The 25792-nt window shown below is 41.9% G+C and overlaps 1 protein-coding gene across 1 annotated transcript; it reads right to left on the bottom strand.

Annotated features, from left to right (window-relative positions):
* SYNM (synemin) lies at positions 1-22359 on the bottom strand. The gene is made up of 4 exons (XM_069867074.1): positions 21477-22359; positions 15524-15648; positions 8862-8935; positions 1-7342 (listed from the first exon to the last, which is right to left on the bottom strand). The coding sequence occupies exons 1-4, from the start codon at positions 22260-22262 to the stop codon at positions 3546-3548; spliced, it is 4782 nt and encodes a 1593-aa protein (XP_069723175.1). The 5' UTR covers positions 22263-22359; the 3' UTR covers positions 1-3545.
* Between the last annotated feature and the right edge of the window lie 3433 nt (positions 22360-25792).

The raw sequence follows: 25792 nt of genomic DNA, 5'->3' as shown, positions 1-25792 counted from the left end.
TTGATTTTCATTGTTTAATACTCAAGAGTGAAAAAGTGTAAAATCACAAAGCTTATACCACCACAAAAATGCAGTTTCATTGCAAATGACCAAAACAGAAGGTGCCTGCAAAGTTTCACACAGCGGACAACAAAACCAGTTTCAACATTCTTACCATCTTTTTAAACACCTGCTATTCACAAACATCAGTCAATACAGAATTCCAGGTCTCTCTAACATCTTTTCTTTATATTCTATGTTATATTTGCTTTCTAGACCAGTGGTTTACATACTTGGAAAACAGTGTCCCACTTCTGATCTATATCAGCATATAAATATATAGTTTTACCCTATAATATATTACCCTAATGATATTTTAAAGCATTTTGTCTAATCCAAACTCAGCAGCAATTGTATTGTATTTAATGATAAGCACAACTTATATGAGTAAGCTTCAGAAGTGCATGCTGACTGAGGTTCTATCACTAGTTCTTTCAGCCACAGGTTATAATACTTATGCAGAAAGTGATCATCTAGGGTGAGTTCGTACATCAGACAGCAGGTGATATTTGTGCTGCAACGTTTGTACCCATGGCCCTGCTTCTGCAAATACATGCCTGCAGGATGCAACTGTGCACCTAAGAATTTTTGTATTACCCCAAAGCTATCATTATGTCAAAATATCTCAGGGCAATGAGAGCTAAATGAAAAAAGGGCTGCTTACACCAACATTTGTAAAACTTAAACCCTTTTTACTTGAGATATCTTTATTTTCACAACCTGAAAGTATTTATGCAAAGGAACTGTGCATATTGTTATACGTCATGTCAATGCACATTTCTGGTTCTCTACAATAAATTAACTTTCCAACAGTTGATTAAAATCCCAATCTTAAATAGAACTAAAGAAAGTACGCAGAAACTTTTTTTCCTTCCAGGCATTCAAAATAGAAATATATCTTGGCATAACCTATTGCATCTGACAGTGATGACTGAAGTAATTTTTAAAGAGCTGCTGTCGCCTCAGTGGAAACAATAACTGCCTTGTTTTCCCCTCTCCTTCAGCACTAAGGCCATATACATTTTATGATTCACTTGCTCCTCACTGGTTTATTCCTTCATCTGACATTATAATCCTCTGAGCAGGTGAACATAAACGTAACAATGTTGGTGTAGCTGTTCCTAAGGCACACGTCTGTCAAAGATTCCACAAGGATCAAAAAATAGGTTTGACCCTGTAAGTAGCTTTTTGTTGGTTACAAAATGCATTTTCTGCAGGTTATGTCTGTTTTACAGAGAACGTTAAGTTTCAGCGCAGTATAAAACTTTGAAAAGCCTAACACTGACTGGAAAATTCTGGAGAATACTCACACAGGATTATTAAACACAGAGATGTTGTCATGTTTAAACTCACAGGGTCAGCTAAGGAAACCAAGTATACCGTGGTATTAGAAGTATTACAATTATTAACACCCTCTAAATGGAAGCATGAGATTTTTTTTGAGCACATATGCATAATTTTGAAAAAATACTATTATCTGTTACACAGTGAACAGTATAAACAAGCTTAGCATACATGCCTTTAGTGCTTCTGTACAACTGTCTCAAACTCATTTTCCAGGTGTCGGTTACACTTCCAATTTCAAGAAATTATTTTATAGTACATGATAGAAAACTATCCAATCCTGAGTACCCTGGTACTCACATTTATACAGAAATGAGGAAAACGTACAGAAAATTTTGCAGTGCAGACAAACCTTGTGAGTTAATCTTTGGAACATTAATAGCTTTGCACAGTTTAAAACTTAATTAATAAGGCACACAACAATCAAACTGTCCCACATTGGAAACAGCTTGATATGTCAGTCAGCATGGAGCTTCTCTTCAGCTTTGCATTTACATTCATCTCATCAAGTAGCAGTCAGTTTTGAAAAATCTGGCTTCTATTGATATTAATCTCAAAAGTGACTAGCCATGCCAGGCTATGATAGTTTAACTACATTCTAATATTGATTAGCACACACAGAGCTATGTTTACATAACCACAGGAAAAAAAAAAAAAAAAAGAGTTGGCAACCACCGTCCTGGCACAACGTAGCCAGGTGTGCTTCTGCTCTGCAGAGGGTGCGAGAGTGAGTGAGTGAATGTGCATGTGTGAGCATGTAAAAATAGCAGCTTCTCATTTGTGTATCTTATTTCCCATACGTGTCCAGTACTGTGTCTTCTTACCCCAGTGACAAAAATGTTCTGGCTGCTATTTTTGCTTCTGCCAGCACTGCACAGTTTAGTACAGTTATTGGTGCTGCCTTCTAAACTGGACTTTGAAGTCACTGAGTTATAATCGCAAAGTTAAATGATGTCCTTCATTTAACCAATGTGCAATCCAAGTGAAATTAGCTTATTTTCAAATGATTTAAGCAGAAGCCAACTTTGGCCCGAGGCAAATGTTACAACACGAGAAAACATAAGAAAATAAAGAAAATTCAAATCTCAAGTTGGCTTTGCAGAGCAAGTAATTGAAAAGGGAATCTTCTCATTTGTAAACAAATCATTATCTAGAAACGACTTGACACACAATGACCTAAGTGTCATCAATGCCATTTTTACAAGTTTTTACTGGCTAATTTCACTGTGTCAAGAAATTAGGCATTATACAATCATGTTTCACACTTCATGCTTACCTTTAGCGATACCTAGTATAAAGGCAACCCATATATTGCAAAATAAATTGATGTTATTAATGTACACAGCCAGTGAAGCTGTAAAGAGTTCTCCTTACTTCAGTGGAAGTACTATCCACACTGTTTTTTTAAATCTGTTTTTTTCTTTAAAGATATTAAATGTACTACTGTCCAACCATAAAAATCACTGTTTCTCATTAGGAATACAGTGAGAAATTCTTGCTTTAGTGTTACCTCTTTCTTTTTTGCACTGCATTCTAGCTATACAAATAATATATTTTTTTGTCAATTCTTGCTATCTTTAGTTTGATCCTACAGAATTGTGTTTATTTTTTTTACAGCTGCAATAACTCCATTTTCACATGTTTTCATTAGGTATTGCATATAAGTACACAGAAAATCAGCTACCTACCACCCTCATGCGTCTTATGTATATTTGTGGTTAGCAGCTTGAGATTTAAATAGAATTGCTGAACATTTTAGTAACCAAGTACAATACAGTATTTTTTAGAGAAAAGAAAAAGTCCTATTCAAGTACACACTTATTAATTGACCTGCTATAAAAAAAACAATGAATACAATTCTTTGAATTTCACAGTAGGAAATTCCTGTCGCTATGGGTGGAAAAACCTGAAATTATTTGACACAGGTCTCTGAGGAAAAACCTACCAATACCGTGATTTTGCCCCAAAAGAACATTTCCCATGAAGTAAAAGGTGCGCTGAATAGGTAGAGGCTTAGATTCAAGACTTTTCAGTCCATTATTTATAATCTGAATAGTTTGAGTGTTACCTCATCCCTTTTTTATCTTTTTTTCTTTAAAAAAAAAAAGTATAATCAAAATACGTGCCAACAAGTTACTAAGTAGACTTCATTAAGAGTGCTTTCAGAACCACTGTCCATCATTATCATCATTTTCTTCCTCCTCATGGTCCAGATAAAGAAGAGCGACTTTCTTTTCATCAGAAATAACTGACCTTTGGTCTACCATTCTTTGCAGCTGTACAGTCTTATCAAAAAATGATTTTTCCACTACCTTTTCACCATGATCTTGAGAAAAACTGGAGACTACGTAGCCTCCTCTTTTATCTTCATTTTCTACAATCTGGTCACTTTCAATGAGAACCTGTGACTGACTAACAGAAGGGTCTTGCTTATTGGATATGAGCACTGTTGCTTGCTGTTCTCCACTTTTTGCTGTGGATATTCCACCCATATTGGAAACATCCATTTGAAAAGTAAAAGATGTTTCCTTGGATCCTACTTTAATATGCTTTATAGACCTACTGCTCTCAGATGAATCTTCTGTTTGTGAAAGATCTTCCCGCATTTCAGAAGTAGGCGTTTTAAAGATTATTTGCTCATGAGTTTCTACAGGACCTATTTTAACATGCCTGAAAGATCTATTGATATCTGACATTCCTTCACTCTCTGAAAGATGTCCTTTGCTAATGAGCTCTGGAGTTTCAGAAACGGAGCCCTGGTATATGATTTGTTCAGTGGTTTCAACTCCCACCTGACCTAGTCTAACATGCTTTATTGAGCCTTCTGAAAGAGTCTGGTCTTCCAGTTCACTGATTGCTGTGTGCCGAGAGACAGGCCCCTGGTAGATGATTTTTTCAGCTGTCATAAACTCTTGGGGACCCAGCTGAATGTGTCTGACTGAACCTTCTGACTGTGAGAAGTCTCTAGTGTCGCTGACCTCCACTTTACCAGAGATTGGTCCTTCAAAGATAACTTGCTCAGTGGGGCCTAATTTAAAATGCCTTACTGATCTGCTGACATCCACAGACCCTTCTGTCTGAGAAAAGTCACTTGAGCTATTGAGTTCCAGAGATTCCGAAGCAGACCCTTGAAAAGAGACTTCTTCAGTTACTTGCCTTGATCCTACTGTGACGTGTCTTGTGGACCTGTTGAAGTCCGTTGAAAACTTCTGAGAAAGATTTCCAGAATCAATCTCTTCTACAGTTGTAGTAACAGGGCCTGTATAAATTACTTCTTCTGTGGTCTGGATTTCTTTAGGACCCAGTTTAAAATGCTTTACAGATCGGCTAAACTCTGATGATCCTTCTGTCTGAACAAGATCTTCCGTAGCGTTGAGCTCCAGTGTTTCAGAACCTGGCCCTTCATATATGATCTGCTCAAATCTCTGAATTTCTGCTGGACCAACCTTAATATGTCTTATGGATTTGGTCTCATCAGTTGACTGTGGTGAGTGAGAGACTTCTCCAAAATCTGCTTTTTCCAAAACTGAACCATCATAAATAACTTGTTCAGTGGTATGATATCCTGCAGCACCACTCCTCCTAACTGTGGATGAGTTATAGATTTCTTGATCAGCCAAAGAAGCGTATTCATCACTGCGGGAAGAAACATCTATATTGTCTCTACCGTCAACAACTCTTTCTAAGCTATCTTTTTTCAGAGAGTGCAATGTTGCTCTCTCCTTCTCACTTGCAATTACATCACCAAACTTAGCTACATCAAATTCATCAGTATTAAGTGTCTGTGACAGATTGACTTCAGCAACAATTGTCACCATGCCACCCTCCTCCTTTTGATCAACTTTTTTGATATCAAATGCTAAGCTACTAGAGTCAGCTTGATTTTCTTTAGTTAATGCGGACAGCTCCTCTTTCACACTTTCTGGGAGACTGCCCTCCAATTGCTCCAAAGCTTCCTTCAGTTGATGTTTAGGGTCCTTTGTTTCCTTTGATAAAAGCCCTTTTATTGAAGTCTGAAATTCATGGGGAATTTTAATTTCTTTTTCAATAACAACAGATTCAACATGGGATGTTTCAGCTTCAGGATGCTCTTTTAAAATCTGGGCACTTGCATCCTCCCCTACCACTTGATACGTTTCTTCTGAAGAGCTCACACCTTCTTGTCTCTTACTCTGTGTGCCTTGCAAAAATTCATCTTGCCAAGAATATTTAATAGTTGATTCTTCCTCTATATGAATTTGCCCATATACTGAGTCATCATCTTTTTCATTAATAATAGGATGTTCATCAGGAACAGATACAAAATATTTTTGTTCAATAGGTGAGTCATCTTCCTCGGTTACTTCTTCCACATGAGTGAAACTCTCGTGGCGTTGCTTCTTCTTTTTAACATCTTCATATGTGAATGTTACATTTTGTTCTTCATCACCATAACGCCTCTCTCTCTCAGGGAATGTATCTTCCACTTCCTCTACTTCAAAAGGTGTTGAAAAATCAGTCCTTTCATCACTGGCATAATCTAGTGGCTCCTCTACAATCTCAACATTAACAGACATGTTCTTTCTACCCTCATCTCCTTTCAGGCCATCATGAACTATATCTTCTATCTCCTCTTTGGAAAGAGTTCCCTCAATACCCTCTCGAACCGCTTTTCTAACATCCTGGTTTGATAGACCTCCCGTGCCAACTTTGTCAGAAATATCTATGTTTTCTTTAACCTGAGATTCCATTGTGATCTCAGTCTTTATTTTGCCATCTTCTGGTTGTTCTTTCTTATTGAAATAAGTCACTTTCGTGTCTGTTGATATTTGTGAACTAGAAGACTGCGTAAAGCTTTTCAGAATGTCAGCAACAATATTCTCTGCTATATTTTCAGTTGACAGAGTACCTGTTTGATGACTTCTGTCACTAACTTGCTTTTCACGTTTCAGACTGGATTCTTCTTCTGAAATACTCACTTTTTTAATTTCAGTGGGTTTACTTACATGGTCATCAGTTTGTCTTCCTGTAGAGGATTTAAAACCTTGTAACCTTATATCTTTATTACTCTGAGATTCCTTGTCAGCAGCAGGCATTTCAAGACTGATAGGTATCTCAATAACTTCTTTGCTTCTTGACTCCAATGTCACATTTGTATCTTTTTTTGCTGATCCGCTTTTCAAACTTCTTGCATTATAAATATCACTCCCTGTTAACTTCTGGTTAATAACTTCCTCATGGATATATGCTTTTTGCTCAGTCTTCCTTCCAAAATCAACATGTCTTTCTTCTGTAAGAGGTTTCTCATCTGTTTTCTTTTTCTCCTCCTTTGTTTGTTTCTCTAGCTTATCAGTTTCTTTCAGCAGAGATTTTCTCTCTTCAGTTGGTTTGCTGCCTCCTCTTCTTTCTTGTAGTGTGGTCCGAGTTTCAGTTATGGTTTCTTCATATTTAGATGGTCTAAAATTGGTGTTCAGCTCATAAGCTGGAAATCTAGTGAAGCTTGGTTTTGTTCTTATGTTTTCAGAAATCCCTGGCTTTGTGCCAGGTTTGTGGTCCTTGTCTGATCTTTCAGCATGTGCCAATTCTTTTGAAACAGATACTGTGGATGAAGTCGTAACTTCTGTTTTCTTTCTTTCTGGAATTGTCTTTTGCTGCATTTCAGTATTTTTCCAGCTACTGAAGCCTGGAGTAAACGTTCTGAATTCTTTGTGGTCTGTTACAATCTTTTCATCCTTTTTAAGAGTTGTTGAAGGGTGATATATTGAACCAAGTACATCTCTTCCAAAAGTTCTTCCACTAGCTGTTGTCTGTGATCCAGCATGTGTTGACTGCACTGAATAACGTGTAGAACTGCTAGTATCTGTCAGAGGCATTCTATGTCTTGTGTCAGTGATCCTGGTAGCTGGTAAAGCTTTATTTCTATTTCTTTCTTGATAAGCAGAATAAATATCAGTGTAGTTATACGAAGTGTTTATAATATCTGCAAAAAGAGCACAGGTAACTAAACATTAAAATAATGGCTTGTATCTAAAAAAATATAAAATAGGGTGCACGAGCTAAGATATTTTATACTAAATTTTTGAAAGAAATAATGATTTTCAGTGGAGCTTTTTAAAGGTGTTCCTGTAGGTTTTGCATGATAATTAAGTCTATCCAGAAACTATATTATAACTGAAAGCAAAGCCTTTTACTAAGTTGCAAGTTCTTGCTATCTTTACCAGTGAACTACTGGTTATCATGGCATTTGCTCAAGAATTACACCTACTATATTTCAAGGAACATTCGTTCACATTAACAATTTCTCATTAAATAATGTATGCTAATATCCTGGGCCTGACTTTTTGCTTCATAAGTCAAAGAGGCCTGAAGTTTCTCAGTTCTTACTGAGAATTAATGGTGTTGCTGCCATTAATACTGGAAATTGAAAACACAAATACAACACTTCATAGCCACAAGATACAACAAGGTACAACAAGGAAGAGAAAGAACTAACCTTTTATGCTACATTTATACAATTTAATAAAACATGCAAGGAATCACTGCCTGGCTCCAAGGCCAACCAGCACTGCACGACTCAAATCTACTCCTGAAGAGCTCGCCACATCTCCTCTGACATTTGGTAGCGTTTCCTGGTCTGTGGTAACCAGTGAACATGCCTGAGCATTATCTACAAAAGCACTGGCTAGTCCAGATCAGTGCTGTGCCAGAGACAGCACTAACAGTTTAACAGCATCAGCAATTCCATGTGAGCAATTCAGCCTAGGCCCTACTCTGTTTAATTTACTACAGACACACCCCTCACATCTCTTCTGGGACTACTGTCTGTGATAGTCTGAAGATTTAAGACCACACATTGCTAAACTCAGGAGTATTATTGAGACTAATTCTGTTAGCAATAACACTGGCCACAGCAGTCAGATTGAAGGTCCAGCTTCTCTAGTATCCTGTATACAGTGACCAACAGTAGAAACAGGGAAGAGTTTAAGAACAGGGCAAGTAAATTGTGATACTTCCCTGGCATACTCTCACAGCTTCCAGACACTTGCAGCTCCTAAGATAGAAACGGTATCTTTATGTTTAGTAAGTCTTTGAATTTTCTTTCATTACTCTGCTAAAATTGCTCATTAAACCCACATAACCTTTTAAACAGTCACAGTGCCTCTTGGTGATGAATTCCATGGTTTTAACTACATGTTTTGTGAAATACCTCTTGATTTATACTTCAAAGCTCTTAAGAGCTATGGGCATCCAAAAGTTCTTGCACTATTAGACCTATGAAACATCACTCCCTATTTCTCTTCTCTATCTGACCCATGATTTTATAAATTTCCTCATATAGAATAGCCCTATATTGATTTAAAATATTAACACTCAAAACCAATTCAATATTCACATTGCAATACCATCACAAAAAGCATGCTTCAGGAACACTATAACACAATAGTTTCCAGTTGTATTTAATTTCATTCAACGTTAATTTTTTAATATTCATTTTTTACCTTGAGGCAATTTCCCTGCATACTGATCTCTCCATGTAATAATCCACTGGTTGCTCTCCCCTTCTAACAAAGCTCTGCAAAACACAAAAAGGCATTCCATTAAAGTCCTGGGAAGAATAATCATAATAGTTAACATTTTTAAGTCTTAGAAATGCAAACAATTATCCTGGCATTGGGTCAGATCCTGAGTGTTTTTCACACCCCATATTTTTATTATAGGGAATAAGAAACCCTTAGCATCTTCCAGACTTTGTTTGCAGAGTCCTGTTGGCAAGAAGTAGGCAGTAACCTTACAGTAGGTGACAGCAGCAGACACAGTACAGTTTCAGATCAAATTTTCCACATTAGCCAATATACTACTTCTGGACATGGATAAGATCCGCTGATTTCCACTAAGGAATCATACAAGCGAGCAAGCTTTCCAGAATGATGACTAGGAGTTAGGAGAAAACAAAGCCACACAATATTCAGTATAACAGATATTCAGTAAAGGTTTCCAAGAGAAACACATGGAGATGTTTCATAAAGAAAAGGCAAAGATGAAAAAAAATTTTGCAAGCAAATAGTCAGGAGCTTTCCTGCAGGTAGTGTAGTACTAAAGGTGTTGTTGCAGTGTGATAGATGAGGGAACTCTTACAGCCAGGATATCAAGTTCTATCCTTTTCAAATGAAAACTGAAGGAAAGTATTACTTCTACTGTCAAACACTGGCTAATGCTGGAGGAAACAACTTGCATTTTTAATTTAAAATAATTATTCCTAGTTCCTGTTCATTTGCAAATCAACTCAACATTTTACAACAAAGACTAGGAAAATTCTTTGTGATAGAAACTACTTGGTTTCTTTTAATGACACCTCTGCTTGTCCCCTCTGTTCTTCAGCTTCCCACTCATTCTTTTTTGCAGCAACTCTATAGTAGCTCCCACAGTTCCAGGCAACCACCACTTTCAAAGGATTACTGTGGTCAAGGCTTCCTCTTGACTGAGGATGACATCATGTTAGCTCAGCAGGACTTGGTCAGAAACAGACAGGATGCTGATCTGCTTACCTTTACATCATGGAAATTACATCACTACAAATAAATAGCAGAAGCAGGCAACAGCTGTAGATAATCTGCTTCACAGTTTGGTCAACTACTTATTCTTGCGTGCAGTTCTCAGAAGCAATTGCTCTGCACGAAGAATATTCATACAGGCACAGAGCATACTTTTGTCCGGGGTGTGTGTCCATGTGTGTGACCAAGTGCCTTCTCTAGAATTACCCAACTGCTCTAAAAAACAAAACAAAACTATCTGCTTCCATATAGTGAATACAAAAAGTATATATATTACTGTGATCTTATTCAGTCTTAGCGGTTTTAGAGACTGCTATCCAGTAAGACTGGATCTTAGAATCCCTGATAAATTCTCTAGAAATCATTGTGTGCTTTCCTTCTCTCCTGCTGTCGATATGCTTGTACTGTCAGACATAAAATATGTACAGCCATTTTCTTTTTAAAAAAAAAGGAAGAAAAAAAAAATTTGTCCCTTTTATACTTTTGCAGGGCCACAAGCTATATAATCAATAAAAAAGTGCTCAAATGCAGCACTCTAGTGCAGCAGCCTAGAAATTCTGTGGTGCGTTCTTTCAATATACTACTGAGTGCTATAACCAGTACAGTAGCTTTGGTGTTTTTATATTCACTTCTACCAGTGGGATAACAGTTTCATCATCTCCGGTTTTGGAAGTGCCAGATGTTTTGCACTGATAACATACAGCTGCAAAATGAAAGCAGTCAAGAGTAAGGCTGGAGGATTGTGATAGCTTCTGACTCCCTAGGGGTGAGCATTGAAAGCAATTTAGGATTGTGGTATAAATACACTTGCTAGGCATTTCTGTCAAAATGAACAGTGCAGGCATTTTAAATGTCACCTGTAGATTTCACATTTCACATGACTGAAGACTTTGGACATTTAACACTTCTTTTGGTTTCTGACTGCTTCTAGATTCTGTAGAACAACACTACATCAGCAAAATATCTTTAGTAAAGTTTTCTTTGCAACCATAGGTTTACCTAGATTCAGAAGAGCCAGATTAGAATCACCTAAAATTTATTGTAGGTCACTTTTCCCCTTAAAATAGACTCAGGTGGACACCTTTACTACTATCTTGCTAGTCAAATTCAACTCTAGGATAACCTTTATTAGGTAAAATCAAAGTGAAAGCGATTTATCTTCCTTCATGTTAAGGGAGGCTTTAGAGGAATTAGATCACTTCAACACATATAGAGAATGTCCCCAAGACCAAACATCCGATCTGATGAAGCTAGTGAGTGCCAAGCAAACTGCTCTGATAAGACACAGGCTAGAGAAGCTGGTGGTGATGTTGCAGAAACATATCAAAGAGCTGGCTCTGGAAGTGTTAACCATGACGAAGGAAACTAGGAATGTGGGTAGTCTGACTAAGGATTTCTGGCTGCTGTTAAAACAACAGTTGTTCAGTTGCTGCAGCAACGGATGAAGTCACTAAAAATAAGTTCCAAGAGGTAACTGTATATGGCAAAGGGCAGCAGCACACAGAAAAGCCAGATCTGAAATATTACTACTGAAAATACATCACCTACAAAAATGAAAGGCAAAGCTTCATGAAACCTCTATAAAACTGGACGGTAAATCAGTGTTCTACTGTACAGAGTTCATAATATGTATTTCCTCAACCTTATCAAATAAACAAAACCATGTTAAACTGACTTTGGCTTAATACAAAGTAGCTTGAGAAACTGTAGTATAAGGTACTGAGCACTGGCTTGGAACCCAGCAAACGCAGGTTAATGTTCCTCAGCTTGAACACAGCTTCAGTTTATCCAAATATTGTTTCTCTGTTCCTTTGCATCCTAGCTTAACACTAACTATTTAAACTATAACATCTTTGTGGTGAGGACTGTTTTTTAAACTTAAACTGCCTAAAAAACACAGTGCTCATCTCAACTGTATGAACTCCTACGTAATAACAAAACACATGCCTCCAAGAAGCATTCTTCTAAACCACAACCATGTGATAAACTTCAAGAAGCTGGCCTCTTCTCCCAAGTGACAGGGGACAGGACAAGAGAGAATGGCCTCAAGTTCCGCCAGGGGAGGTTCAGGCTCGACATAAGGAAAAAATTCTTCACAGAAAGGGTCATTAGGCAATGGAACGGTCTGCCCAGGGAGTTGGTTGACTCGCCTTCCCTGGAGGTGTTTAAGGTGCGGGTGGATGAGGTACTGAGGGGCATGGTTTAGAGATCAGTGGGAATGGTTGGACTCGATGATCCGGTGGGTCTCTTCCAACCTCTTCCAATGATAAGCATGTCAGCTACATCCTGGAAATTGGATCCCAAATGACACGTACCCACACTGTGTTATTGCTTAGTTTAAGTCTTGCCAGAACATATTCAAACTGTACCTTAAATGTCATTAGATTAACTCACCTCATTATTAATGTCAGCAGCCACATGCTAGTCAGCCTGAAGCCCTGCTGTTTGAGGGGGTGACAGGAGAAATACTTAACTAGTCCATGAAAGCAGATGGATGAGATAAATTGATTGGGGTGGGGAGAGAGACGTTACCAAAACCAAAAGGATGCAGTGCAAATGTAATCATGGCCATTCACAACAGCGATTATTTTGTTTCAGCTACAGAAACCCAAAGCTCAGAGAGAGGCAGTTAGCCAGCAGGCCATAAACATTCATCCTCTCTATCCAGAGTATTTGGAAAGGCTTTTTTTTTTTTTTATAGCTCCTTCCAGGAAATGGAATGGAGGAAGCATTTTTACAGGTAAAGGCCACTTCACATCTTTTTTTCCATCACAGGATGGGAGGACAAGGACTTTGTAAAGAACAGCAGTAACTGACTCCATGTTAAGTTCCCATTAAAAACTCAGAATGTTTTCAAAATAAAACAAGTAGAGAAATAGGACACATTGGATGGTAGAAGCTGACAACAGGAAATAACACTGACTGAAAAAGCAATGGTGAGTATCTGAGGAGGCCTTAACGCTGGTGATGATCTCTTGAGAGGAAGGCATGGAAAGGGTCAGAAGTGTTGATGGAGGAAACCAACTGAAGGAGGATTGGAAAGTATGCCTGAAAAGGGTATTAAAGAGATTCCAACACTGACCAAGACAAAATGTGAAAAAGAGAAGAGTAAAAAGGCAAAAAAGCTTTGTAGCCTCTGCTGCTTCAAAATGCAGGGTAGTAACCTTGAATAGCACATTTGTGTGACACTAGGATTGCAAAGTGAAACCCTGTACCCTTGAACAGCAACATATTTTGGAGAGGACAGAAAAACTGCTTAACTCATGATAGAGGCTCTGGGCAGCGTCTGCTATTTGAAAAGAAGTTTCCTGATAGCTGAGGAGAAAGGCTTGATAGGAATTCTGATCCTAGGCAGACTTTCTGTCTCCTTTTAAAATTAAGAGTCTTACACAGTGAATAATTCACCACTTCTGTCTGGAAATAAAATTTAAGCACAGTCTAAGTAGTTGTGGTTTTGCAGGGTTCCAAGAACACCCAACAAAACTGCCAGATGATTGATAAATATTCACTTCAATGCTGGTGAAAAAGGATTGAGAATGAAGATTCCCATGAGGTATAATTTCATAAAGCCATATAAGACACATTTCACTTCCTGAGTGAACCTCAGCTCCCAGAGCAGGAAGGGTGAACAGAATCAGAGAGGAAGCACACTTGGTCCTTGGGGAAGGGTGTTGTTTGCAAGTGATCCTTCCTGCAAGTCCAAGCATAATGCTGACTAACAGAAAGAACTAGCTGTGGCAGCTGTAAAACAAAGAAAACACATGGTAGGAGGTACAAAGAAAGCTCCGAGAAGTAGACCAGATACCACACCCTTAACCTATAATGCCAGGAGGAGAGGAGGTAGCAAGGCCCTCATGGAAACCTCTCAATGGAAAGTTTGGGATGTTGAACTAAGTGTGAATAGGTGCCTTTTTTTTCCAATATGCATAAGCAGATGTACATGCCAGCATCCTTCCTGGAAACAAACTGAAGTTGGCTTCACACGCCCTGTTTTTCACAAATAAAAAGACCTGGGAGAGGAAAAAGATTTGAGAAAGGATATAGATGAGCAATCCAGAATTCTGCTACTAAAGAGGTTAGTAGCTGGAACCATGCCGATTCCCTCCCACAGCAGTGCTGATAAAGGCATACTGTAGGGAAGGCATTATTTTTGTAAGTGAAGGGAGAAAAAGAAGAAAAGAAGAACAGGTAAAATTGCATAAATGTAAAAATACAAATCAAATCCACCACTTTTCAGCAGCATTACATAGCCTGTTTTCCGTAGCAAGGCCCATTTCTCCATTTTCATCCGTACATCTTTTTCAGTAGTTAGGTGTTTATTCACCCACTTAGTCCTCCCTTGCCAATGCAATCAGTGGTATGAGTTGCACTCACTACAATCAGATGAAGAAACCCTACACTTTAAGGAGCTTCTAAACTGGACGACAAACATGCTGCAGGTGATGCTGAGTTGTTCCTCCTTTCACGAACGAGAGCAGCAAATATTTGGACAAACAATAATGCTCAGAATCAGTGGTGTGACCTCTGCAGAAGTTCCAGAATTTAATGGGCTTACCAGGTTTAACAGAGCAGAAGCACTGATGGTTCTCTTATTAACTAAGAGCATGTCCAAACAACTAAATAGCTGGGCATTATCATTCCTACTTCTGGATGAATACAAATCATAGAGACAATTCTGATAATTCTGCTATTGTGAAAGTACTGATCCCATTTTGTAGATGAATAAACCGAGAGAGAAAGTTTAAGTGACAACAGTAAAAGTCAACATCAGAGCTAGGATTCAATTTAGAAGAATCTTACTTTTTATGAAAGTTAATAGAATTAACACAGAAAGATAAGGAGCACAACTCGCTACTGTTTGCACAGTTTCTTTTCTGCTAGTAATGCCCCAGATGCTACTGGCTTACCAGGGATCACAGGGATCCCACTCCACCAACAAACATCCAGGTACTGCTTCGCACCACTTGACTGCAAATTACTTGTCCCACATACTGCTTGTGATCTTATCATCTTGTCCAGAAGTTAACTTTGGTCTGTGCCTCATATCACACAGTACTCAAGGTCTCTTGAACAGACAGTTTTCACTCTTTGAGGGACTACAGGCATCCTTTGCTCACTAGTCTATTATCAAGCTACTCAGAAGTTATTCTTTCAGGTTTCTTGTATTTTCAGTTACACAATTACTATTACATTTCATATTTATCAGTGGATTGCTTTAATCTACACTTTTCATCCATAATTCAGCTGCTGCCATCTTTATCCAGACTTAGATGCTTAGTCTTCATAGCAATGTTACATGCTTAGGACACAGCATTAAGACTTTAGGACACAGAAGCATATATCATATAACTGGTAATACCACTGTCTTTTTACGCTGGTTGAATATGAATATACACAATACAGACAAGCTAATGACTGAGGCAAAAAGAAGACAAGTAGGCTGACACTAAATTTTTTCAAATTTTTACTTTGGCCAATACGAATTGCACTTCTCTGTATTTGAAGGTCAATATTTCAATTAAAGTTAACACCTCTAGTGGCGGGCTCCTGTATCTATAAAGCAGGACTTATCCTCCAATTAGACAACTCAGCGTGATCACAATTCTTACCTGTAGGTTTCAATTTCAAGGATGAGACCTGCTTTCACCTGCAGTAATTCTTGGTAGTCCTTCAGGTAATCTGTGATGGACATGGTCAGGAACTGCTTTTCTTCTTCCAGGGCATCGATTATTCTCTAAACAGAAATACTGATTTTTAGTTTTGAAGCAGCATAAAGATCTATACATTTGAATGTCTATTAACTCAAAACTTCTAATTAAAATAATCTGAGAGAATAAATTAATACATTCCATCACTTCAAAAACAAGAACAAATCAGCTCTATGACCTCCCTGTATACAGTCTGAAATGTATTGCTACTGAAAGAGATTTATGCTAAGATTTCATTTTATGCCTTACTAAGTTAGTTAAATATTGAAACAAAACCCATTCAGATGCCCTGTACAAAACTTATCAAGTATACATAACAAGGAAAAGACACTCCTCTATAAATGTAACTTAACTGTGACTAATTTAATCATTTTAAGAGCATAGAGGCACATGCTTAAATCGTACTTGATATCAGAAGTTTTGGCAACTGCTTTGATGTGAGAACCTGGCTTGCTTCTCTTTATCAGTATTTTCAGTTCCAGAAGACAGGTTTGGGATTCTAGTGACTGGAGATATTCATAGTCCCCACAAAGTGAAGGATGAACCTCCTGCAGTTCTTTGTACCATGCCTTCTACAATATTTGGACACTTGTTTTGTAATCCACCCAGCTTTGTCCTAACTGCTACTCAGAAGATAGACAAGCAACTGCTCATTTTCATCTTGATAACTAAATATAACTTTGTAAGGGGTGTGTGTGCATGGGAGAGAATGCCAAGATAATAGTTAAGGACTGCCCAACCTTTAACAAGTTTTAGAAACAGATAAAGGGACTGATGAGCAGAAAAATACCAAAGTCCAAAATAATCTAAATTTGAACATACACTGAAACACTAAATGAACAAATACAGAGTGGCTGTACAGAACAGAACAAGCAATGAAGGCTTACGCAACAGAACATTAAGATTTGATTTAAACCAAGACAGTAGACACCCAAGTTCTTCAAAAGAATATCACAGAAAGCAAGTGCTTTAATCAGTGGTGTTACTTCTCAGATGAAGGGCAAATTGCCATCTTCTGGAAAATAAGCCCTTCCCCCAATAACTGAGAGGATCTTATTCAGTTCAGACTCAGAACTAGTATCAGTTTTAACCCAGATGAATCCTCCTCAGCCAGCAGATTGACGCTAACCAAAATGCTGTATGTTACACTTCATTCCAGGGGCTGGGAAGCCAGAAATTAAATCTCAGCAAAAGCCTGATTCTATTTTATTCACATCACTCTGCACTATGTAAGGACACCGAACTGTCATTTACAGAGCAAAATCCCATATACACGTACAACACTTAACAGGAATTCCTGAGAGCCTATTTCAGATTGGATCCTAACAAATAATTTGCATACAAACAGAAAAATCAAGCCACTGATAGTCTTGTTTTAAGAAATTCAAAATACATCATTTATATGCAGCAAGTGTTCAAGTATCACAGTGTGAGCAACGGCATGAAAATGAAGATAGAGCAGGGACTCCCTGGGTTGGTTAATGCCGGTCTTATATGCTAGGCACAAGTAAGGTTTAAGAACTAAGAATGTAAAGTGCTGGCACTTCAAACACTAATAATATTTTCTTTCTTTGAAGCAAAAGTGAAAAGAAAGCTTTATCAAGGAAGATATGCTGTTCTCTTGATGTACCTGTGAATATATCTCACTACATAACACATTAATCTATTTCTTCATTTACAGCTGCTGCCAAATGGTTACACTGATGTTGATAAACCTTGCCTACAATTGTTAGTGTCCCTTGAAAATCCCTTTTTATAGCAGAAGACAAATCATATCTGCATATCTGAAAAAGCACTATCACCCAGCAGTCTCATCCAGACTGCAGTGGAGGTAACATCCTGTATGGTCACACACATCAGCAAGCAGAACCGCTGACCTTTAGCAGCTCCGAGGCAACAATCCTGTTCAAGGACTGACAGAATGGAAAATCCCAAGACGAGAAGGGACAAAAAGTGCCAGACTCTGCATTTAAGAGGAAAAAGCTATCAAGTAAGAATGGACAGGGTGTTGACACAACTAGAGGAATCAGCAAAAGGAGCAAAATCTAAGAAAGACTGGATCTCTATGGGACCAACCCCTAAAGGTGGTAAGAGTGCTGACAAGAAACATTAAGTGGTTCAGGTATTTGTTGCCTCCCAATTAAACATAAAGACTAATGTACCTATGTGCATGCATATGTTGAAGAGATTCATAACGCAGGTCTGAATGCAGTCCCAAAGGAATCTAAACAGGGAATCTGTTAACTGGTGTGTGGAGCTCTGAAAGACTGGGGGCATTCACACCTATTTTAAGACACAAGAACTTCAGTCCCTCATCCCCAAGTTCTGAAGTCTGGGTTTGAAAAGCCGCCTAGATTCTACCCACTAGATTTGGAGAGCACACGGGATCCAAAAGTTTGAGTTAAATACCATGTCCTAATGATTACCATAAGGGGCTACATTACTCAGCCAGCTGAGCATTAGCTCCAAAGGAATTCATTCCAACAGGAGCAGCCATTGTAGACTGGATGGCAAGCAGCCACCCCTCTAGCCCTCCAGTCACTGATACTTAAACATAATGCAAAGGATGATTGCCTTTAAGTCCTGTTTCCAAACGCGGAAAGCACACATAGACCACTCTGGCAAAGTTCAGGAGACTGCAAGACAACAAATTTCCATTTCGCAAAGGTAACCTGAAGTATTGCAGCTGTGTTTGCTTCAGACAGGACTCTCTTGGAAAGGTTTGTTTCTCAACCACTCCAGACACATCCCCCCTCCCAGTCCCAGGGATGTCCTGCTAAAACTGAGTAACCAAATAGAAGCAATTCTAACTCTTTGGATGTTCCTTTCCAGGCAGCAGTGGGAAATTTTAGAAAGGCAGTAGCAGGGGAATTTACTTGGATTGTCCAAGCTACACCTACTCGGGGAATAAAGAGAGAATTCCAGGCTCCAGCCCTTTCCATTTAGTACTATTTACCGATCCCATAGCTCATTCAGTAACTCAGCAGGGGAGGAACTGACATTCTGCACTCATCTAGCTAGAAAGTGGTACACAAAAAAATTGCACGTAGCCTATTGTTATTACATGTTCATTTCACAAGATGTTTTATTCTTCTCTGAAGCTCTTATGAAAGAACCAATCCTAAAGCCACTGTATAAGTGAAAAATTTCTGCCTGTTTTCAAAGTAGCAGGAAGAGCCATGGCCATTTTTACATCTGAAAAATAGAAGACTTAATTAAATCACATTTTTTGCATAAATATTGTGACAGCACAGAGCTAAAAATTGTGGGAGAGACTTATTGAGTTCATCCCTTGAGCACCCAGCCACGGCCAGTGAACACTTTCCAAACAGTGTATGATTTACAGCTTGCCTGGTCCAGCTAAATGCTAATTCCAAAAACATATTTCTGTTTAACATTGCTGAAAGCTTTAGTGAGGATAAGGACAGTGCAGGAGGCAAAGATGGACATATAAGGCGACGGGATGACATATGGAAAATATGAATAAATCTAATTGCCACTGCGACTGCAATGGACAATAATCACTTGACTTAAATCTGAACATACATAACATTTCTATGTGACACTTCACAATAAATAAGCATGGAAGAGATGCTCTTTAAGGAGTAGCTGAAAATCCATGCTGAACTTATTTTTCGCCAATAAAAGAAACAATGAGGGAGGTCAAAAAGCTTTGCTCATAAGAATGAAACTTAAAACAATTGCTTCTACACATTCTATAACTTTTCTTCCTGGATATGAACACAAGATACTTTATTTCTCATGTAGAAGGGCCACTGGAAAAGAATCAGGACAATTCAAGGGCAAGCGCTGATTTTGATTACCTGACTTCTACAAGAACTTGCTCCATCTCCACTTGCTCTTCTGAATAAAATTCTTTAAAAACCACAGTCAGCTACATAGTTAACACACTGGTATAAAAACATTCTCACTGAGTTGAAAGGAAGAGTTCGGTATCTGAACACACCCATTCTAACTGTCTTTTGAAAAGAAACTTATAATCCAGATGATGAGTTATACAAAACTCTTATTAAAATAACACCATATTTAAAGGCTTTCAATGTGAGCAACGATGATTGAAGACCAATGAAATTTTCATTATAAATCCCTAATAACAAATCTAGACAGCAAGGAGAACATATTTTGGAAACTGAAGTAACTTATATGTTAGCAGGCTCCTGTACATTTATAAAAACTTGTACTCATTAAAAAACAAGGCAAAAAAATAATGTTTTTTTTTTAATTCTTCACATTTTCACTTGGCTTTGGCTGATGGATACATTTAATAAATTAGAGATATAAATAGCATAAACTTCTAAAGCTTTGGAAACATTTACATACATGACTAGAAAAATGAAACGTTCTGTCAAAAATGAAGAAAACCAATTGATTTAAAAGTTAAAAGCCTTTCTGATTCCTCGTTACACGCTTCATCTGCCTCAGTTCACAGCATCTGCAAACTACGCAACCTGCAGACAATCTACCCAGGTACAAAACCCAGACACACAGCAACAGGTCCCACTCCTTTCCCAATTGCCAGCATCTCCCTAATCACAGGTGGATGAGGTGCTGAGGGGGATGGTTTAGTGACTGATAGGAATGGTTGGACTCAATGATCCAGTGGGTCTTTTCCAACCTGGTGATTCTGTAATCTGCCACGGCTGCCGCGTACAACGTGACTATGAGCACACGGCGTTCAAACACTGAGCTTCAGCAGAGTGTTAATAAAAGATCTAACAATGAACAAAAGAAACGTCGCCCTCAGGAAATCGATTGATGGTTTGGATGATCTAATACCGCTCTCCAATCTAAATCAGATGAACTGATATTCTGCTGCTCCAGCATTTGCCGATCTGATCACACGCGCAGGGCGATCACACACCATTACCCTGCTCTGGCAGCAAGCACAGATGCAGATGCTTTAGCCCTGTTTAACGCCACCAAACAACCACCTTGAACACATATCAGTCACCTGCTTGGCTAAATTTTATTTCTATAATTTCCCACCTCTCGCTGCCTTTAGCCCAGTAACGAGTCTTCCTGCCTTTAAACAACTAAAAGTGTCCTTAACTACGCAGGGGCCCACAGGCTCTTCTCTAAGCTCAAGGTGCGCAGGAGCCCCTGTAAACCAGGAAGAAAAGTTAGATCGTTTCCCTGGTCACCACAGGTCAGCCTCAAGCCTAAGGCTACAAAAGAAGCTTGGTGTCCCACTGCACGGGGACCCAGTTCATCAGCTCCCAGGGACGCTCTGTAACCCTCATGCTCGTGCCAACCGCAGCAGGAGTCCTGGCAAGCCTGTGTGCCAGCTTCGTGCTCCTGGGTCCTTGGTGAGGGCAGGTTGGGGAGGGAGCACCTGTCACCGGGAAGGTGTCCTCAGGGTCACCGTCTCCCTTCCGAACCCCACCTTTCACAGCCGGCTCTCCCCCAACAGGGTCTGAAAGGGCCTCCCTGCTCCCCCAGAGAAGGGCTCAGCAGCAACAAGCGCTTCCTGGGTCACCGCCTGCTCCAGTTCAGGGAAATGCTGCTGCAGGAAGGCAAAGTGGGGTGAGGGAGCCCTGGGCCAGGCAGAGTCAGGAGGAGCCTTCGGAAGGGTTTAGGCAGCTCCTGCAGCAGAGGGAACAGCAGGGATGGAAGCTGGTCTATGGGAACAGAGTGCCAGGGTCACGCACGCTTGGGCTGACATCTCACCACGGGCCAGAACTAAGGGAAGAGACTCAGAAGCACCGGAGGGCGAGAGGGTCCTGGTGGGAGGGTGGAAGGAGAGCCAGGAGCATCACAACCAGCACCGGAGGGCAGGAGGGTCCCGGTGGCAGGGCTGGGGGCGCGGGGCTGGCCGCGGGGCGCTGCCACCCACCTGGTACTCCTCCACCTGGGCGCCGTGGCGGTCCTGCAGGGCCAGCAGCTCCTGCTCCAGGCGCTCCCGCAGCCCGCACAGCTCCCGGCCCTGGCGGTGCAGGTCCTCCAGGTGCTGCCGGCACTGCCGGCTCTCCTCCCGCAGGAGCTCCAGGTTCTCCCGGCTCCGCTGCGCCTCCTGCTCCTGCAGCACCTGGATCTGCTCCTGGTAGCGCAGCAGGGTCTCCCGGCAGTACTGGCCGAGCAGCGACTCGTAGGTCTCCTCCAGCTCCTCCAGGCTTAGCCCGGCCAGGGGGGGCGGCAGGGCGGCCAGGTCTACCCGCAGCTCCCGCATCTCGGCCGCCTCCCGCCGCTGCCGCTCCGCCAGGTGCCCGTGCTCGGCCTCCAGCCGCAGCAGCAGCTCCTCCAGCGCCACGCACTCGCCCCGCAGCCGCTCCAGCAGCTGCCGCTGCCCGGCCAGCTCGGGCTCGAGGCGCCTCCGCATCGCCAGCACCTCGGCCCCCAGCGCCCGCAGCCGCTCCAGCTCCCGCCGCAGCCCGTCCCGCTCCAGCTCCGCTTCCAGCTTCGCCCGGCTCAGCTCCTCCAGCTGCAGCCGCAGCCACGCCAGCTCCTCCTCGGGCACGCGGAGCCCGAGCAGCTCCTGCTCGCGCAGCTCCGCCAGCTCCCGCGCCAGGAAGCGGTTCTCCTCCTCCAGCTCCCGCACGCGGGACACGAAGACCCGCAGCCGGGAGTTGAGCTCCTGCAGCTCCCGCTTCTCGTCCCATCCCGCTTCCCAGCGCCGCCACATCTTGCCGGGGCTGCGGGGTCGGGGCCGCGCTGGACCCCGGGCTGCCGGCGGGAACCCTCCTGCCGCCCGCTCTGCGCGCCGCTCGCGCCGCCGGGACCGGCCCGTCCGCCAGGCCACGCCCACTGCCCGCCAGGCCACGCCCCCCGCCCGCTAGGTCACTCCAGGCCACCCCCCACAAAGAAGACCACGCCCTCACGTCGCAGACCACGCCCCCTCGCTGACCCAGACCACGCCCACCACACAACCCCTCGTCGGCGTAGGCCACGACTCTTCCGCGAGTCCACGCCCACCAGGCCCCGCCCCTCAAAGACCCACCCCCCTTCCCCAGACCACGCTCCCCTCCTGCTTCGCTGCCCTGCGGCGCCCCCTGTCGGGCGAGAGGGAAATCAAAGTCCGGCTTAGGGGGCAAAGCCCCGTTTAAAGAGTCGATTTCGGCTTAAGCGCTGCTTAGGGAGAAAGGCCCCGCTTGGGGAACAAAGCTTGGTTGACGGAGCGAAGCTCAGTTTGGGAAACAAAGCTCGTTTTGGGGAGCAAAGCTCCACTCAGAGAGAAAAGATGAATTAGGGAGCAAAGCCTGGCTTAGGGAGCAAAACCAGACTTGGGGAGAAAAGCTCTGCTTACAGACCAAAGCTCAGCTTGGGAAGCAAAGCCTGGTTTATTGAGCAAAGCCCTGCTCTAGGGAACAAAGCCCAGCTTGGGGAGCAAATGCCAGCTTAGAGAGTGCCCTGCACCGCTCACAAAACCACCCGTGCAACAGCCTTTGTTCTTCTCCCAGCACGGGCTGCACAGGCTGAGGCTCAGCCTGCTTTTCCCTCACAGTGCCCTGGAAACTCAGTTTCCTGGGTGGTTTGTTCAGTTTGTGACCCATCAGCTGCTGTCACTGTGCCGTGGCGGGGCTGCAGTTAATATAGTGTCAAATGCCGTTCTAATACGCTGCTTCTAAGTTGAGGAAGCTACGGAAATGTCTCCAGTTTTGAGCTCGGCACAACAGAAAAGCATCCCACCTCCCAGGCTCAACACATGGTGAAAGCACCTGTGGTCAGCGTGTCCCTGATTCTCCTCTGCTTTATTCCTCACCATATGTGGGCTGGATGCAGCCGAGTCCTTTCATTGACTGCACTGGAACCAGCTCTGCACAAGCTGCTCAGCAAGGAAGCAGCGAAGCATCATCCCCTGTACGAGCTACCAAACTAGACAAAAAGACGAGGAGTGACTCTCTTCAACCATTTTCATCTCTCCAGGCGTCCCTCCTCTCCCTCTCAGACACACACACACACTGAAATTTCACCCAGTGCTGCAGCTTTGGGAGTTTTGCAGGGACTTGCTGCTTCACAGGCATTGCACAGCTCCCACCTCTATGCTGACTCCTCAGGACTGGCTCCTACCCAAGGCTCACACCAGGAAAGACCTGGAATTTGACACAAGTGCTGCGAGGGTGGCACCAGAACACACCAGCACCGATCTGCTCTGGGCACTGCACCCCCTCCTCTGCTCTGTCCCCCTCTTCCCAAAGCCTTCACCTCAGCTGCACATCTCCCTGCTGTTAGAAAGGACACGTTTTGGCTGCTTTTTTGCTCTCTGCTGAGTATGTTTTCTCCTAATCTCAATAAAACCTCCAGGATTTGAGCCCAACCAACATAGATAAATCATTGGTTTTGGCCTAAAAGTGAGCCAATTTAGCCTTGGCAGATTTGCTCCATCAGAGGTCATTGAGAATCTGATATTTTATAAAGACATTTGCTTCTTGGCTTTGTGGTCAGAATCAAGTCCCTCAGTGACATTCTAACACCTGCTGTTCTTTTATGAAGGAAACCACTATGCTTCTGGGAAGAGGTGAGTTCCTGTGGTTTACGAGGCTTTTTCTGCCTCTGAGGTCACTGTTGTCCTAAAAGCCCCAAGTACAGAGCATGCTGATGACCAGTGTCCTGCGTGGAGCCACGCCGTCACCCTGGCAGGAGCAGGGCAGCTGGTTTAAATGAGTTTTCTGGGGTTCTCTGTGGGTGTCCTGCCAAATGTCCAGCCTGCAATTGCTTTTCTTTTCTCGCTGACAATTTGACCACTTTTTTGCTGCCACTGTTTAATAAATTTTTATGGTTTCATTGTTGAAAATACTGTAGATACTGAACCTCTGCTTTTATCCCTCTTGGCAAAACACCATAAAACTCCCTTTAAATGTTGGATAGCTTTCCAAGCTGGTGGATCTACTTCTCCATCACTTATATGCATTGATGTCTGCTAAACAGCCTGAAGTTAATACATCGAATCAGAATTGTGGGATAGTTTGGGTTGGAAGGCACCTTAAAGCCCATCCAAGTTGAACCCCACTCTGTGGGCAGGGACACCTCCCACTGGCTCAGGTTGCTCAAAGCCCCATCCAACGTGGCTTTGAACATCTCCAGGGTGGGGGCATCCACAACTTCCCTGGGCAACCTGGGCAAGTTTCTCACCACCCTCATAGTGAAAAAATTCTTCCAGATGTTGAATCTAAATCTCCCCTCTTTCCGCTTAAAACCATTCTCCTTCATCCTATCCCTGCAATCCCTGATAAAGAGCCCCTCCTCAGCTTTCCTGTACTGGAAGGACATAATTTAAGTACTGGAAGGACATAATTCCTGGGCCTGGACCTGCAATCAGGCAAGGAATTTGTGATGATGTAGTAGTGGGAATGCCTGAAATGGGCAAAACTTGGGCAAGTCATTTCTGAAACAGATTTAAAAGTTTTGTTGACTGAACTCCAACACTCGGTAGCACCCTGAGAACCTCCTGACCAACATAGGTATGGGGAGAACCGAAATGCAAATAAGTCATTGGAATAATTCTCCCTGAAGACTTTAATGAATTAATTTGCACCTGCAGAAAAAGGGAAAGAAACCAGATGTGCTCTACTCATGATGGGAAAATTAAAAAACACCCAGAGACTTTTGCTGCACAGATATTTATCTTTCTTTGTGGAAAGAAGTGTGATAGAGCCACAACTTTGTGCTGTCACTGACATTGACAGGTCACTGTCACAGCTGCAGGTGAGCCCGTCAGAAGAGAATATGAAGCAGCAGACCTTCAGCACCACCAAGACAAGTAATGGCATGGAGCATCCCTCTTCCCAAGGTAAATCCCTGGTACCAGGGACCACGTCCTGCCCCTAGGAAGTCACCAGGCAGTAATAGCAAAGATCCATAGAGGGGGAGAACACGGGGGACTTATGGTCTTCATTGCCATTTCCGTGACAGCAGAGGCAAATTCAGCTCCAGTGAAGGTCTTGTGCTTTTGAAGGGCTCATTGTCAGCATCCTACAAACTACAAAGTGTCACCCTGGTAACTCTTAATCCTGCTGCAGCACAGATTGTTCTGCATGCGCTCTCATCTGCAGAGTTTAAAGGATAAAGCTGTCACTGGGGAAATGTTCTGATTCCGACATTCTTGAGATAGATTGACACAAAGGAAATGTAGTTTATTAAAATGGTGCAAGATGTCTTGATTCCTATTTATATGGGAGCTTCAAAACACGTTTGTTTACAGACAGTTCCTGCAAT

The sequence above is a fragment of the Phaenicophaeus curvirostris genome, chromosome 12 (genome assembly GCF_032191515.1).
Source record: "Phaenicophaeus curvirostris isolate KB17595 chromosome 12, BPBGC_Pcur_1.0, whole genome shotgun sequence".
Classification (NCBI taxonomy): Eukaryota; Metazoa; Chordata; class Aves; order Cuculiformes; family Cuculidae; genus Phaenicophaeus; species Phaenicophaeus curvirostris.
Note: the sequence above shows the minus strand (reverse complement) of the source record. Positions and strands in the feature narration are given on the sequence as shown.

Excerpts from the sequence above, each read along its gene's own strand:
- SYNM (XM_069867074.1), bottom strand. The coding sequence starts at position 22,262 with ATGTGGCGGCGCTGGGAAGCGGGATGGGACGAGAAGCGGGAGCTGCAG. Across the intron at positions 8,936-15,523 it reads CTTGAAATTGAAACCTACAG|AGCTTTGTTAGAAGGGGAGA; the intron begins GTAAGAATTGTG and ends TGTGTTTTGCAG. Across the intron at positions 7,343-8,861 it reads TGCAGGGAAATTGCCTCAAG|ATATTATAAACACTTCGTAT; the intron begins GTAAAAAATGAA and ends CTCTTTTTGCAG.